Source organism: Lampris incognitus, chromosome 10 (assembly GCF_029633865.1).
Source record: "Lampris incognitus isolate fLamInc1 chromosome 10, fLamInc1.hap2, whole genome shotgun sequence".
In the NCBI taxonomy this organism is placed as follows: Eukaryota; Metazoa; Chordata; class Actinopteri; order Lampriformes; family Lampridae; genus Lampris; species Lampris incognitus.
Window position 1 is genome coordinate 23146319 of NC_079220.1, and position 16301 is coordinate 23162619.

A 16301-nucleotide genomic window follows, 5' to 3' on the forward strand; every position below is an offset into this window, starting at 1 on the left:
TGATGTTGGGCTATACAAATAAAATTGACTTGAGTTGTCTTATTCCTCTTCTACCAAACCTTATAGTTGGCACTATGCATTCAGGCAGGTAGCATTCTCCTGGCATCCAAAACCAAGATTGGTCTGTCAAGACTGCCAGAGAGTGAAGCATGATTAATTACTCCAGAGAACACGTTTCCACTGCTCCAGAGTCCAATGGTGGTGTTATTTTGCACGGTGATCTTAGGCTTGTGTGCTGCTGCTTGGTCATGAAGACCTATTTCATGAAGCTCCAAACAAACCGTTCTTGTGCTGACGTTGCTTCCAGAGGGAGTTTGGAACTTGATTATGAGTGTTGCAGCTGAGCATAAATGACTTTTTTTTTACATGGTATGCACTTCAGTAGTCCTGTTCTGAGGTCTTGTGTGTGGCTTACCACATCACAGCTGAGCTGTTGTTGCTCTGAGACGTTTCCACTTCACAGTAACAGACTTTACAGTTGACCGGGGCAGAACTAGCAGGGCAGGAATTTGACCAACTGACTTGTTGGCATCCTATGAGCGCCACTTTGAAAGTCACTGAGCTCTTCAGTACAACCCATTCTACTGCCAGTGTCTTGGCCAGGTATTGTGTGTGTGTGTGTGTGTGTACACACACACACACACACACACACACATATATATATATATATATATATATATATATATATAAAGATGTAGGAAAGCTTGTTTCGTGTACAAGATTGTTTCCTGCATTGCACACATCAACTGCCAGTTGCTGATAAGTACGCGACGCATGAAACAAGCTTGTCCTGCTATGTATTAAAGTTTTTTTCCTACATCTATCTTAATATTCTGCTCATTTGCTGAGCACTTTTATCAACACCATTGATAGTTTGCGGGAAAAAAAAACCTATATAAAATTATAAAACCTGCAACTTTACAGTTTTTACGGTAAATGCTAAAGCCTGCAGTTCACTGTGTGATTCGTCAGCCAGAAGCTTGCCTTTTGTTACTTTTCTACATGTTTGTGTTGATGGTGGGACTGTGACGAAGGAATGAGAGTAGAACTGGCACAGACTGAAGTCTGCTGCAGGAGGGGTTTCGTCGTCAGTGATGGAAATGCTCTGTATGGCATCATAGCAATCTCTTCCCCCTCTCTCATACCATATGTCTAGTCTCCTGTGAGTTCTGTCTTTGACACACTGCTCAATTTAGTACACTAGTCTGGAGTAGATCCTTCTTTCTCTGGTGAGTGTTGGCTTAAGACTCTATGGAGTCCGAATGAACAGGTAGGTATAGTTTAAACAGTAAACTATGACGGCAACCTAATCACCTACACCAGTGACTGAGCACTGTGTAGGCCAATTATCCTACATATGTAACATACTCCCTTAAAGATTTGGATTGCTCCGATGCATGCTAGGCCAAACAAACAAAAGCAAGTACAGGTATAGCTCTCTTTATTGCAACTTCAAAATTCAAGTAATAAGAACCATTTACTAGGGGTAGGCTTCAATCTAGGATTGTGTGTAAAACTTTGCAAAAGTAAATTATAATTACATCTAGAAGATTAAAAAAAAAACAGCATGTCTGTGTGGTCAACCCATGGCATGCTCATCAGTCATTCACCATTTCTGAACAAATGCAGTTTGCCTGCATGAACCCAAAATTTTAAGAAACACTTTTTGCTGCCTGGTTCTCTAACTAGGTGTGCTTTTGCATCTTTTACAGAAATGTGATGAGGGTAATTGTGCAAGAAAAGTCAGTAAATTTTTAATTGCTGCATTGCAGTGAAATTTTCATACAAAGTAAGATGTACCATTGTTGTGGATAGCGCTGGTCTGCATTACTCTCAATGTCTGTGATATGTATATATGTATGTAAATCAAGATGTTTGACTGTTGCACACAGGTACTATTTTATCAATAAAAATGAGAATATGATTATGATTTTTCATTAAAATCTTGTTTTCCTTTGTTCTGAAAATGAAATGTCAAGGCTGTTGAGGTAATAAAATCCAAAATAACATTTCAAAGAGAAATCTAATTTTATTTATGCATAATCACTGTGAAGAGGTTAACAAACCATGTGCAAATCACTTAAATATTTTTCATAAACTAAGACTAATACCAAAAATAAAGGCAAAACAGTTTACTACATATTTCTTCTACTCCATTAACACAATTGTGCCCAATAGTTTGAACATAAAAAAAACAAAAACATTAGTCTCTCCATCGATGTCCACACTGGGCATTGCAGCATTTGTAAAATGTTGTCATGGGTTCATCTGCTGACCTTGTCTGAATTTGCATGAAGTATGCCCGAGGATGCTCACACTTAGGGCATTTTTCTGGAAAAACAAGTGGATATGTTACATGTTAATCTGGCATCACAAAAATACCAGATGTAACATTTGGTTGATTGTGGAGATAATTTCCACCAAGCTGGGATCCAAATAAATCACATAACATAGAAGATGGCACAAAACTGTGGTTGCAGTGTCTATTTAATTACACAATCTGGCTTTCCAAACCTTGCCATAAGGAAATCTCCCATTTGGAAAAACAATTCTATAAATTTGACAGGCCCTACTCCTCTTAAAATCTAGTTTCTTGTTACATTCAACTAAAAGGGAACTGAAAGAACAGTTTCTGTAAAATGGGTCAATGAACAGCACTGATAAATATTGGGGTGCTTCGATATCAACTGCCTTACAGGTAATAATATCATGAGGCCTACACTGACATACGCTTACCTTGTGTAGAATCCACATTTTCCCAAGCCGCAGCCCCACCTAGAACATCATCCACCTCTTTTAGTTTGGGATACTTTCTGTTGTTTACCTGGAACAGGAGACAAAGGTTTGAAGCCCACAAAAAAATATTGAAATCAAACACCACTGGGAAACAAAATAATTAGACTTAGAATCAACTTTATTGGCCAAGTGTGCCCATGCACATGAGGAATTTGGCTTGAGTATACAGCTTCTAGCACTTGCAGACATCACTCACAAAAAAAATAAAAATAATGAACAGATATAAATATATAGAAGAAATAAATGGAACAACGGGACATTGGAGGCAAGGATGTATGCACAACAGGTATGTCGCTACTATACAGAATTTTGTTATGGCTGAATTATCATCAACCTATGTACAGTTAAGGTCAAAATTGTTAGCCCCCAAGGAACTATGGAACATTTCCCTAAAATTCTGCCCAATGTTTGCATCATTGTAAAACTTGACATAGTAAAACATTCATCAATGTTAAGGCCCCTATTTGGTACATTTTGGAATGTAAAATAAATCTTCAGGTTTGCTTTATGTAATGTAGTGAAAATTGAGGTGGTCAAAATTAGTAGCCCCCATGGGATTTTTTGCTTTCAAAACACACCTGAGAAATCAATCAGCTTTCAAACCACACCTGAGCAATCAATCAGCATTGAACTTTACTTAAGGGACTCCAATGAACAGGGCTAGTGGCACTTGAACACTTGATTGAGAGGGACTACTCTTAAATTCTTGGTAAGAAGTAATTTCATGAGGCCAAAAAGTAAAGAAATCAGTCTGGAACTCAGAAAAGAGATAGTGGATGCTCATCTTAAGGGGGAAGGCTATACTGCCATTTCCAAGCGTTTCACAGTGTCTAGAACAGCTGTACGTTGCATCATTGCAAAGCACAAGGAGACAAATTCTGTTAGAAACAAACCTGGGCATGGTCAAAAGTGCAAGATTTCAAAAACTTTGGAGAGGAAAATAGTCGAGATGTCAACAACAATCCCCGGATCTCTGCCAAGATGATTGTTGCTGAACTGGCCTCGTCTGGACTTGACATTTCAAGGAAGACTGATGTGAAGGCTCTTCATCGTGGCGGGCTTCAAGGTCATCGTACAAGAAAAACGTCATTGCTCACACAGTGGCATATCAAAGCCAGACTGAAGTTTGCCCGTGAACATTTGAAACATGGGCATGAGTTTTGGAAGTCTGTCCTTTGGTCTGATGAGACTAAACTTTAGCTGTTTGGGCACATGGATGTTGCTTTTGTTTGGTGAAGGAAGGGAGAGGCCTTCAACCCTAAAAACACAGTTGCCACAGTTAAACATGGTGGTGGGAGCATAATGCTGTGGGGCTGTTTTGCTGCTTCCGGCACAGAGAACTTTGTTAGGGGTCGCTGCTGGGTCTTCCAGCAAGACAATGACCCGAAGCATACATCCAAGTTGGTCCAAAACTTTTTGAAAGACACCAAAATCAAGGTCCTGGAGTGGCCCTCTCAGAGCCCAGATCTCAATCCTATTGAGAATCTGTGGCGGAGCTCAAGGTTAATGTCCATGCTCGAAAACCACGCAATTTGGATGAGCTGGAACAATTTGCCATGGAAGAATGGGCTAAGATCCCCCAAGAGACATGTGCCAACCTAGTTAGGAACCACCATAAGCGGTTGTTGTCAGTTGTGAGTCAGAAAGGTTACACGATTGACTATTAATTGTCAGAGGGCTAATAATATGGCCTTGTCATTTTTGTTTTTTTCTTGTTTCAATTCAGCACATCAGTAAAATATCTTAATCAAGCTTAGTGGAGATTTTGTCTTTGTTCTTTTGGAAGCAATTAAACTATAAACACTTTTGGTTATGGTCATTTCCACTGAAAAGTTAAGGGTTTTGTTTGATTTCATAAAGGGGGCTAATAACTTTGACCTTAACTGTACATATATTATACCCTGTTGCTTATATACGATATTACATACACTATACCATACCACAACCCATCATGCCCCTATAAAATGCTATATATACTCCCACTACACTACAATATATTATCTTATGTACTAGTATACACTATATATTCACCTATCTTCCACCTCACAACTACATACTATATTAAATACCTATGTTACAACCACAACAACAACAGCAATAATTGTAACCAGTGTGGCGTCCAGGCAGCAGAGCAGTCTATTCCGTTACCTACCAACACGGGGATCGGCGGTTTGAATCCCCGTGTTACCTCCGGCTTGGTCAGGCATCCCTACAGACACAATTGGCTGTGTCTTTGGGTAGGAAGTCGGATGTGGGTATGTGTCCTGGTCGCTGCCCTAGCACCTCCTCTGGTTGGTCAGGGTGCCTGTTCAGGAGGGAGGGGGAACTGGGGGGAATAACATGATCCTCTCACACACTACATCCCTCTGGCGAAACACCTCACTGTCAGGGGAAAAGAAGTGGCTGGCGACTCCACATGTATTGGAGGAGGTAGTGGTATGTGGTAGTCTGCGGCTCTCCCCGGATCAGCAGAGGGGTGGAGCAGCGACTGGGAAGGCTCGGAAGAGTGGGGTAATTGGCCAAGTACAATTGGGGAGAAAAAGGGGCAAATAATAATAATAATAATAATTGTAACCAGTATACAGCAGTGTGGCAGACCAAATTTCCTCAATTGCCAGCCACAGAAAGAACATCTTCTGCTGGCCCTTTTTGGGGATGGAGTTGATGTTGGTCTCCCACTTCAGGACTTTTGAAATGGTCATCCCCAAAACTTGAAGGTCTCCATGGTTGATACAGGGCTGTTGGACATTGTGAGGGGCAGCAGTAGTGAGGAGTGTCTCCTGAAGTCCACTGTCATCTCCACCGTGTTGCGCACGTTCATTTCCAAGTTGTTCTGACTACACCAGAGCACCAGCTGATCAACCTCCAACCATATTGCAGACTCATCGCCATCCTGGATGAGTATGATAACCGTAGTGTCATCTGCAAACTTCAGTAGTTTAACAGCTGGGTCTTTGGAGTTGCAGTCGGTGGTGTAGAGGGAGAAAGGCAGTAGGGAGAGGACACATCCCTGGGGGGGCACCAGGGCTGACTGTCCGTATACCAGAAGTGACTTCCCCAATCCTCACCTGCTGTTTCCTGTCTGTCAGGAAGCTGGTAATCCACTGACAGATGGCAGGGATACAGTGACCTGGGAGAGTTTGTAAGAGAGGATTTCTGGAATGATGGTGTTGAACACCAAGCTGAAGTCCACAAACAGGATCTGTGCATATATTGCCGGGCAGTCAAGGTGTTGCAGGATATAGTGCAGTGCCATGTTGACTGCATCATCCACTGACCTGTTTGCCCAGTAGGCAAACTGCAGGGGGTCCAGCAGGGGGTCCAGCAGGTGACCTGTGATGTTCTTCATAACCACAGATGTTAGAGCAACAGGTATGTAGTCCTTCAGTCCTGTGATAGAGGGTTTCTTTGGTACCAGGATGATGGTGGAGCATTTGAAGCAGGAGGGGACTTCACACAACTCCAGGGATCTGTTGAAGATCGGAGCCAGTTGGTAAGCGCAGGCTTTAAGACAGGATGGGGAGACATTGTCTGGACCCAGTGCTTTCCTGGTCTTTGGTCTCTAGAACAGCTGGCTCACATCTTGAGTGCAGCCTGAGTATCGGGCGGAAGAGTAGGGGGGTTGCCAGAAGTGTGATGGGGACTGTTGTTATTGGGGTAGAGTGGGTGGGGTGTGTGTATTTATCTTTCCCAACCCTGCAATAGAAGACATTCAGGTCATCAGCCAGGTCTTTGTTTGCCTCAGCATGGGGGGGGATGGTCTTCTATAGTATGTGATGTCTTGCAGGCTCCTCCACTGATACAGGATCGTTGGCTGAAAACGTGTTTTTCAGCTTTTTAGTGTAGTTTCTTTTAGCCATCATCTTTGTCTGTGAATTTCTGGCCTGCTTGTAAAAGGCTCTATCCCCACTGTTGTAGATATTGTGCTTGGCCTGCCAAAGTTGTCTTAGTTTGGCTGTGAACCATGGTTTGTTATTGCTGTATGTGCAGAAGGTCTTGGTAAGAACACGTCTTCACAAAAGCTGATGTAAGATGTCACAGTGTCAGTTAGTTCATACAGGTTGCTAGTTGCAGCTTCAAATACACTCCAGTCGGTGCAGTCAAAACAGTCTTGCAGTTCCTGCTTTGCTTCGCTGGTCCATTTCTTCACTTCACTTCTTCAATGCGCCATTCACACTGGCCTGGGGTGGGATGTAAATACCGACCAGGATGAAGGACGAAAACCCCGCGGTGAATAAAATGGTTTGCAGTTTATGAACAACGACTCCAAGTTTGGGCTGCACTATTTATTTAACACTGACACACCAACCTTTGTTTATGTAGAAGCCATAGGCGTTTCTAGCCCATTTTTGGGGGTGCTGCAGCACCCCTAAATTGAACCCCAGCACCCCTAAAATTGAAGAGATTTTTTATTTTTTACTGTATGTCCATGTTTAATAAGCTGAAGAAATGTCAAAACCATATCCAGTATATGGTTTAAACGTAATATTTTAACAACAAAAATACAGCACCCCCCATGCTTCGAAAATGGTTTGATCCACCCCCCAAATTTATCTTGCCTGGCCGGCCAGCACTCTGGCTGCTCAGCACCCCTAAAGCTCTGATCCTAGAATCGCCTCTGCACTTCGCTGTTCTCGATAATGCCATAATGCGTTCCGCCTGGTGTAGGCGGAAGCCCAGCAGATGTAATCCGCTGTTGGGGGTGGACTCCCTGAGCCAGGTTTCAGAGAAAAAAGGGCAGCAGAAAGTGCAAAGTCCTTGTTTGTCCCATTTAGGCGAAGCAGCTTGTCCATTTTGTTGTGCATGGAGCGGAGATTTGCCAGATGAATTGCTGGGGGTGCTGATCGAAATCCCCGCTGTCGAAGCCTCACCAGCGCACTGGCCCGCTTCCCTGTCTGCCTTGCCTCCATGTCTCACAGAGAGCCACTGTTCCTCCAACTAAGATCTTCAAAAAACGTTTTGGGTTTGTAAAAAACTACCTGGAGTTAACTGCCTAAAGTTAAGCTGTTCTTCTTTAATGAAAGTAATCGGGTTTGAATAACGACATACAGAGAATAAACAAAAACAAAAGAAGTGCTAGAGAATGCTGTACCAAGGCTGCCATCCCCAGTGTCATCAAGATGGTGCCGGGGATGGTTCTAAAATTTAGAACTATTTAGAATCTAAATAGATACATATATATAAGGAAATAAAATATATCAAAACAGGGTGCAGGATTTCCTACACTTGACACAGGACAAATTGGTTTTAGACCAAGTGTACAAGTGAGTACAGTCATTTTTGTGGATATTAAACCTTGTGTCTTTATATAAGAAGAGACAGATTTTGGCAGGCGCAAACACTTGTCGATCAGATAATACAAAATTCCATCTAACTTGTCTTTTCAATTTGTAGTTAATTTAAAAAGACAGCCTAATGAAAACTGCGGTCTCATCATCCACCACTTAATCTCCATTGACCTTGCCATCTGCTGCTATTGAACATAATGAGAAAAAAAAACAATGACTCATTCACCCCCTCCAGTTTCATTGTTTGTGCTATCCAATTTTACATGATGAAAAAAAAAAGCACAAGGGATGGTTAAATAATTTCAACGACTGTAAATAAGTAATTTCCTATAATTTCTCAATACACTACTACACTACACTAGTTTCTCAGAAGACTAAGTGTTTAGAGCAAATGCATTACTGTGGAAAAACTTAATTTTGGGCAATATTACTGTAAACTTTTGGAGAAATTCCACCTCAGAACTTGCCTGTATAATTAGGTCAATTAAGGAACCTGGGTTGTGTAATTCAGAATTTTCCCCTAGTTTCTGAAAATAATCGTTGGGAAAATATAACTTGTTTAATTTTGTTGGTCGTTCAGTATGGACATATATGCCCAAATCAGTGCTTTCAACAAAAGGAGCAAAAAAAAAAAAATCTGGACAAGGGTCATATTACTCTGAGTGGTATAAAGAGATGTGTTGAGGCGCTCACACATCATCAGTGGTAAAACAGCTCTGAGCTGGCTGTGACATTGTTTTCCTATGAGAACGGTGGCGCCCAACTAGGTGGAAGTGCTACCCTTGGCGTGACACCGAGCGCTGCACTCAAAGTTAAAATTAGTTCAACTTTGACCTCGGTTGCTGCTGACCTTTCAAAGCGCAACTAAAGAAACAACTGTATGTAACATAGCTAGAAGCAACACAGTGGGAGGCAGAGAATGATGGAAGAAAAAGTTCCCCAAACTCTATAACAACACTAAAAACATACCACGACCTCAGCAGGAAAAGTAATGCATGGTGAAATGTCAGCAGTCAGATGGGGCTACCAGGTTTGTTGATAGGCATATAGTTTACAAACTTAGCCAAATCCAATGCTAAAGTTAGCTTAGCTTTGATGACATATACCTATGCTGTGTTTTACCTCTGCACCAAGCTTGCACTATGCTCTGCACCTTACCTCGGGGTGAGTGAAGAGAAAATTTGCAGTTTTTTTTTTACTTTTACTGAATATTTAGTATGATTGCCCTTATCAGTACACTCTGTAATAAATAAACAGTCCATATTGGCCAGGATGATAGTTGTGCTCAACTAAAACATTATTCAATAATTTGATAAATAAAAGTGATTTAATTATATTAAGCAGTATTAAAACAGTATTTAGATACAAAGGTTGCCACAAAAGGGGTCACATGGGAGGGAAATAGACATCTTTGTGCCTCTTGCTAGCATCACATTCACATTTACAGTCATCCAAAGTTAGCTTAATTAACCAATCTCAACTCGAAGATATATCCTAGGATGCACTGGGACACATCAGTGATGTTTCCTGAGGTCCTCGGGAGTTTCGGGTCTTTCAACATTATACACACTCTCTCAGGCGATCCAGCCAGGGTTGATCAGGCCCTGGCTTGTGTCCCGGAGCATTGGCCAACAGGTCACTCCTTCTGATCCAAAGCCATCTGGAGGCCCTCTCTGCAGGCTCCATGGAAGACTTGATGGCTTTCCTTTTAGCAGCCCCCGTGATGCCAAGTAGAGTGTAGAAATTGCACAGTGAGCGGCCAGCAAAGCCTCTACACCTCACTTCAATGGGCTCACAACGTGCCTTCCAGCCTCTCCTCCAGCACTGACCCACCAGCTCCTGGTACTTGGACCGCTTCCGCTCATTTGCCTCCTCCATCCAGTCCTCCTAGGGAACTGTCAGCTCCACAAGGAACACCTGTTTTGAAGAGGCTGATGATAGCACTATGTCTGGCTTCAACGAAGCTGTCATAATGTGGTCTGGGAACCTAAGCTGCCCCCCCTCCCCCCAAGTCGACTCGCAGCTCCCAGTCTGATGCAGAGGTGAGAGGTGAGGCTGCTGATCTGCGCTGTGACTGAGGCTGCTCACCAGCCCTAACAAAGGCAATGTTCCTTTGTCTGCGGGCTTGCTTGCTGTTGGCCACAGCTTTGGAGATGGCCTCTGCAACTGACTTCAGCACCTGGTCATGTCGCCAGTGGTAATGGCCCTCCCCCAGGGCTGATGGGCAGCTGCTGAGGATGTGCTCCAGTGAACCTTTTCCAGGGCACAGAGGACATAATGGAGAATCAATCTTGTCCCAGAGTTGGAGATTTGCTGGGCTAGGCAGAACATCATACACAGCTTGTACCATGAACTTGATCTGCTGCGGTTCTGCCTGCCTGATATCTGCCCAGGATATCTTCCTTTCCAGCGCACCCTCCCATCTTGTCTGTGCTCGCTGCTGCTGCATGCCCACCATTCAGCTGGTCCTTCCCACCTTGACACCTACCCACACCTCCTTCCAGACTAGATGGTGTCTGTCCTTGCCATGGGCCTTATCATAGTGAGGTTGTGGGATGGCTCCCAGCCCTGCCGGTCCAGGTGCCACTGTGCCCACCAAAGCCCTGTGTCTCAGCCGAGACTCTGCTATCTCAAGGCCTTCCTGGGCTCTCCACTTCCTGCCTGTCCACACCATAATGCCTTCTGATGCCACTCTAGAGTCCTTGAAATCCCGATAGAGCAGTGCCTCTCTTGTGCGAGAAACACTGAACTCCTCATCGAGCCTGCTGATAGGGAGCTGGAGTTTGTTGCTCCTCCCATACAGTGTTGCACTAGTCCAGTATCATGAAGTCAAAAATTGAGGTAGAAATTCTCCAAAAGTCAACAGTTGTTATTCAAAATATACATTGGGTACACACTACTAGACCTGTTCTACCACCCAGTTCATTTTGTTGAGAAACTATGGGAAAGTTCTGATTTACTCACAGTTGAAAAGCCAAGGTTTGATGTAGAAATTCTCCAAAAAAGTTGACAGTAACATTGTCCAAATCTGCTCGCTCTACCACATTATATTCATTATTTTAAATTGGGAAAATTCAGATTTATACTCACCCAAAGTTCCTTGATTGATCTACAGGGCTGTGAAAAAGTATTTGCCCCCTTTCATAAATAATGTCCTCTATTTTCACATATTTTTCACACTCAGTGGTTTCAGATCTTCATACAAAATGTAATATAAGACAAGGAGGACCCGAGCATACACAAAATACTGTTTTTAAATTATCGTTTCATTTATTGGAGGAAAAAAGTTATCAAACACCCATATGGAAAAAGTAATTGCCCCCTTGAACATAACTGGTTGTGCCACCTTAAGCAGCAACAACTACAACCAAACGCTTCCTATATTTGGAAATCAGTCTTTCACATCGCTGTGGAGTAAATTTGGCCCACACTTCTCCCTAGAATTGCTGTAATTCAGCGACATTGGAGGGTTTTCAAGCATGAACTGCTCATTTAAGGTCCTGCCAAAGCATCTCAATGGGATTCAAGTCAGGACTTTGAATAGGCCACTCCAAAACCTTCATTTTGCTTTTTTTTTTTTTTTTTTTGCGCCTCTGTGAGGTGGACTTACTCTTGTGTTTTGGATCATTGTCCTGCTGCATAACCCAATTATGCTTCAGCTTCAGATCACAGACTGATAACTGGATATTCTCCTTCAGAATTTTCTGGTAGAGAGCAGAATTCATGGTTCCTTCAGTGATGGCAAGTATCCCAGGCCCTAAGGCAGCAAAGCATCACCAAAGCATCACACTACCAAGTTTCCTATATTTGGAGACAATGGCTCTCACTGTGGTTCACTGGAGTCCCAGAGCCTTAGAAATGGCTTTGTAACCCTTTCCAGACTATTATATCTCTACAACTTTTTTTTCCCTCATCTCTTCTGGAATTCATTTTGATGGCAGCATAGTGTGTGGTTAGTTCAGATTTTGTAGCCTACTACACACTGATGGTAAGGTTCTATATACATCACGTTTAGATTCAACAGGGCTGGCAGTAAACAAGTCTGAATGTGTCTGCTCCAATTGAATCTAATGATCCAATAAATTTGGTTAATTAACTATGGAGGCAATTACTTTTTCACACAGGGTCAGTTGGTGTTGGATAAATTTTTTTCCTTAAAAAAATATCATTTAAAGACTGAATTTTGTGGGTATTCTGGTTCCCTTCATCTTATTTTTCATTTTGTATGACGATCTGAAACAAGTGTGACAAACAGAGATCAGGAAGGGTGCAAATACTTCTTCACGGCACTGTCATTATACAGTTCTAAAGCCAAGTTTTTAAGGTGGCATTTCTCCAAAAGTTGACCGTAATTTCGTCCAAAACGCACTTTTCCCACAGTAATGGACTTGCTCTACCGCATAGTGATCATTTTATTGTGACGCAATAAGAAATTACTTAGTAGCAGTCATCCAACTTACATAATCATCCTCTGACCTGATGTTTTTCCTCATGGTAAAATAGCAGTGGATAGCGATAACTATGAAAATGAATTTGGTGAATGAGTCGTTGTTTTTCATTAATATTATAATTACGCATGGCGGCGGGTGGCGAGATAAAGATGAAAATCAAGTGCGGATGTTAGGACCGCAGTCAGTAACAACCGCAGTATACGTCAATGGTCCATCGTGTCATTACTACAAATCTAACACACCTGTAACCGGTTATTTTCTTGCCCGATGCGGGATTCGATACGGGGGGGAATGCACCACATGGCGACATCACTAACCGCTCGGCTAAAGGAACAGACCCGTTAGCTAGGGACTAACGTGTGTTATTAGTAGTTTACAGTCATCACCCTCTCCCGGAAGCGCGCCCTCGCGCTTTGTTATTCCCGCGCTCCGAAGAGACTTCTGAGGATCTGCACACTTCCGGATCCCACCGCTGCCACCAATGTAATCGGGTATTTTCTTGCCCGGTGCGGGATTCGATACGGGGTGTACTGCACCACAAAGCGACATCACTAACCGCTCGGCTAAAGGGTCAGATCCGTTAGCTAGGGACTAACGTGTCTTATTAGTAGTTTACACACCTTTGCATAATGGACAACTGTACAACATGCCAATATACAAATGAGCATAGCTCAGTGGTCATGGCCCAGATGAATTCCTCTTACAAGGAAGTCAAAATGTATTGTTTGCTGTGTTGTCATTATAGTTTACGGGCTATATTCGCCCATCAGTGATACACAGCTAAAGAAAGTGTAGAATAACAAATCTTTGACTGACGTTGATGTGACACGGGGATTGCAGCCTACCTTTCTGGTAATGTTGTGCACGTAGGGACATGTGTTGCAGGCGAATCGCAGGCACTTCTGTCCTTCCTCGACAATCAAAACATTCCCACACGTTGGACAAAAGAGAAGCATAACCTCCAACAAAACTATTACCCCGTAGAATAGAGAATGAAGTCAATACTGTCACAATAATGTACCCGGACACTTCACTTGATCTTGACTAGGTACGTTCAAACATGTTTCAGCGCAACAGACCGATATATAAAGCGGAACCGGAAATACAAAAAAACGCTGTTGGTCCTTGAGCCCGATAGGAAACAAATAAAATAACACGAAATTTGCTCAGCGTAATTCAATTGTTAAAATTCAGTAATCAAGTTTAATTGATATATGATTGAATAATTACAACGGCATTTAGTTGTGATGTGAGGAATTGTGGTGGACTGGATTATGTTTGTTTTACTGCAGGTACGTTTTACACTGAATTGCAGTTTTTCTTCGGTGTTTAATTTTCAACGCACACATTACAGAAAAAAAAATTAAACATAGTCAGTGCTCGTCAAATTTGCTCAGTTGCTTCGTTAACTAACAGCAGGCCAACCATAGGCTACACGATCAAATAAAAACTCAGCAAACAACTTTAGAAACGGTGCGATGGAGGAGCAAACCGAAAGCCTCCCCGTAAAGGATGAAGTTGTTAGCATAGATGCGGGGGAGACGAACAGCACAGAGGAGGATATGCCTGAAACAGAAGAGCTGGACGAGGAGGCTTTGCCCCATTCGGAGATCTTAGACATTTTCGAAGAGAGCCTTGCGCGCCTGGTTCAGGACCCATTGCTATGTGACCTTCCAATTCAGGTTGGCCATGAAACCAACTCATCCACAATGAACAGAAAAGACCTGTCACATTGGTATTTTTAGATGGTAGATGTCCTCTGGATTGTCTCGCTGTAAACATCGCAGACAACACTGACCCCCCCCCCTTTTAAACTAAGGTGACATTGGAGGAGGTGAACTCTCAAATAGCCTTGGAGTATGGCCAGGCAATGACTGTGAAGATTTTGAAGGCAAACGGCGAGGTTATGCGTAAGTTTTGAGATTATTTTGCCCCCCTCGTGTTTTACTCCATAAAACACTGCAATGGAATGGTGATTTATTCTGTTCGAAACGCCACAACATACTCTTCTCATGTATCTACAAGCATGTCTGCATGTTAGACAATGATAACTTTTTACACAATGATAAGTGGTTGCTATACAAATGTGAATGATTTTTACCATAAGCCGTAGTGGTAGTGCAGAATGCCACTGTGCTGGATCTGAAGAAGGCCATCTGCAGGTTCATGGAGCTGAAACAGCAGCGGGAAGGCGGTGTGAAATGTATCAGCTGGTAAGGACGACCGGCACGCACACAGGATTGGAACACTTGGGGATTAGAAGACAATGCTTTAAATATTAGTCACACAATTGCACACATTCTCGCCTACTTTACACACACAAGATTTGCATTGATAATCAAGCATTTTTACATGACCATAATTTGCTGTTTTTTCTTTTTCTTTTTTACTTTCACAGGAGGTACATATGGAGAACCTATCATTTAGTGTTCCAAGGGGAAAAGCTTGAAGATGACAAAATGAGGCTTAAGGAGTAAGTTCAATGCAACTGACCTTTCGCAAAGTCCCGCCCCCCTTAGTTACTGTTGCTATGCCCGTCAAGCATTTCAGAACTATCCAGGAAGTCGCCGGACAACACCAAAACATGAAGGAAGAAATCAGCGCATTGTGTGGGTAAAAGTAACAGTAATAATACGTTAGCTGTATTAGCTATCAATAATAACTAGTAGCAAGCTTAGCTTGGAGCAGACAGTATTTTTGTTGATTTTGGATGGATTAAGCTGGCCATGGGGTCTGCTATACTGCGAATTCTATTGTCGACATTGCGCTTCTTGCGTTCTGGGTTTTGGGAAGGGAAAGAAAATTACACCCCCTCCAAACTTTTCAGATATCTAGTATCCGATTTGCTGATCCCATAGGCACACCGTTTCAGCATTTGCTGTCTGTTTGAAAGCTTGACGGACCGTTGCTAAGGTAGGATTGGACAAGCACCGTTCTGGGGCGGTACTTTGCGAAAGGTCAATAGCTTGCATTGATGATCTTGTTGAAGTTTTTTGACTCTGTAATCTGACTTTTGTCCCATCTTTATTTCTTAATCCAGTTATGGGATCAGGAACAGAGATGAAGTAACATTCATGAAGAAACTCAGGAAGAAATGATGTTCAGCAGAAAACATCAACAATGTCAAAGGGAGCCTAAATTATTTCAGTGTTTATCATATTAAATTGCTACCTGTCTGGTGGACCTATGTTGAGTGTATTTGGACAGATAATGTTCACTTAATACCAGCCTCTATCCTGCACCCTCACACCTCAAACATAGATGTTGCGTGAAATCTACACAGGTCAAATGTTAGCATCAGTCTAAACGAAGTTTGTGCAACAAGCTCAAATAAAAACAACCATGAGTGATGCTACTTTGTTCACATGATTTAGCACATGATTTAGGCCTAATATCTCTATAATCTTGTATTCCAGGTCTATGATTTGAGTTTATTAAAATCTGGCTTTGAGCATTATGATTCTTGAATCGCAGAGCATAAAAAGACACTGAGGTGCCTGCGAGGACTGTTTTATTTACTGCTGTGAAAATACTGAATGATCTTTAAAAGAGTCCTCTTCCTTATACAGAAGTTTGAAGTATTTACTTTGCCCCATTTTTCAGTTACTTTTGGATTTGTATAATTTAAATGTAGATGTCAATAAATTGTTTTTTTTAAAATTATATTTGCTTCAGTGTAACATTCATCTGGACAAGAGGCATTTGAAACATGTCCATACAGGGCAGGGAGTTGACATGAAGTGAAAATTTGACTATGTAATGGTCC

The 16301-nt window shown here is 42.3% G+C and overlaps 2 protein-coding genes across 2 annotated transcripts; one reads left to right on the plus strand and one right to left on the minus strand.

Moving 5' to 3' along the window:
• Positions 1-1414: 1414 nt before the first annotated feature.
• On the minus strand, positions 1415-13620 carry polr3k (polymerase (RNA) III (DNA directed) polypeptide K). The gene is made up of 3 exons (XM_056288286.1): positions 13381-13620; positions 2737-2824; positions 1415-2331 (listed from the first exon to the last, which is right to left on the minus strand). The coding sequence occupies exons 1-3, from the start codon at positions 13489-13491 to the stop codon at positions 2204-2206; spliced, it is 327 nt and encodes a 108-aa protein (XP_056144261.1). The 5' UTR covers positions 13492-13620; the 3' UTR covers positions 1415-2203.
• A 263-nt stretch (positions 13621-13883) lies between these two features.
• snrnp25 (small nuclear ribonucleoprotein 25) lies at positions 13884-16169 on the plus strand. The gene is made up of 5 exons (XM_056288599.1): positions 13884-14217; positions 14355-14445; positions 14643-14748; positions 14934-15008; positions 15576-16169. Exons 1-5 carry the CDS (start codon positions 14014-14016, stop codon positions 15631-15633), a joined length of 534 nt encoding a protein of 177 aa, XP_056144574.1. The 5' UTR covers positions 13884-14013; the 3' UTR covers positions 15634-16169.
• The last annotated feature ends 132 nt before the right edge of the window (positions 16170-16301 follow it).

What these genes read in the sequence shown, in the direction of transcription:
- snrnp25 (XM_056288599.1), top strand. Translation starts at nt 14,014, where the DNA reads ATGGAGGAGCAAACCGAAAGCCTCCCCGTAAAGGATGAAGTTGTTAGC. An exon ending in TATGTGACCTTCCAATTCAG is followed by an intron (nt 14,218 to 14,354) that starts GTTGGCCATGAA and finishes TTTTAAACTAAG; the next exon opens with GTGACATTGGAGGAGGTGAA. An exon ending in GACAAAATGAGGCTTAAGGA is followed by an intron (nt 15,009 to 15,575) that starts GTAAGTTCAATG and finishes TTCTTAATCCAG; the next exon opens with TTATGGGATCAGGAACAGAG.
- polr3k (XM_056288286.1), bottom strand. Translation starts at nt 13,491, where the DNA reads ATGCTTCTCTTTTGTCCAACGTGTGGGAATGTTTTGATTGTCGAGGAA. An exon ending in TGCACAACATTACCAGAAAG is followed by an intron (nt 2,825 to 13,380) that starts GTAGGCTGCAAT and finishes CTCCTGTTCCAG; the next exon opens with GTAAACAACAGAAAGTATCC. An exon ending in AAATGTGGATTCTACACAAG is followed by an intron (nt 2,332 to 2,736) that starts GTAAGCGTATGT and finishes TTGTTTTTCCAG; the next exon opens with AAAAATGCCCTAAGTGTGAG.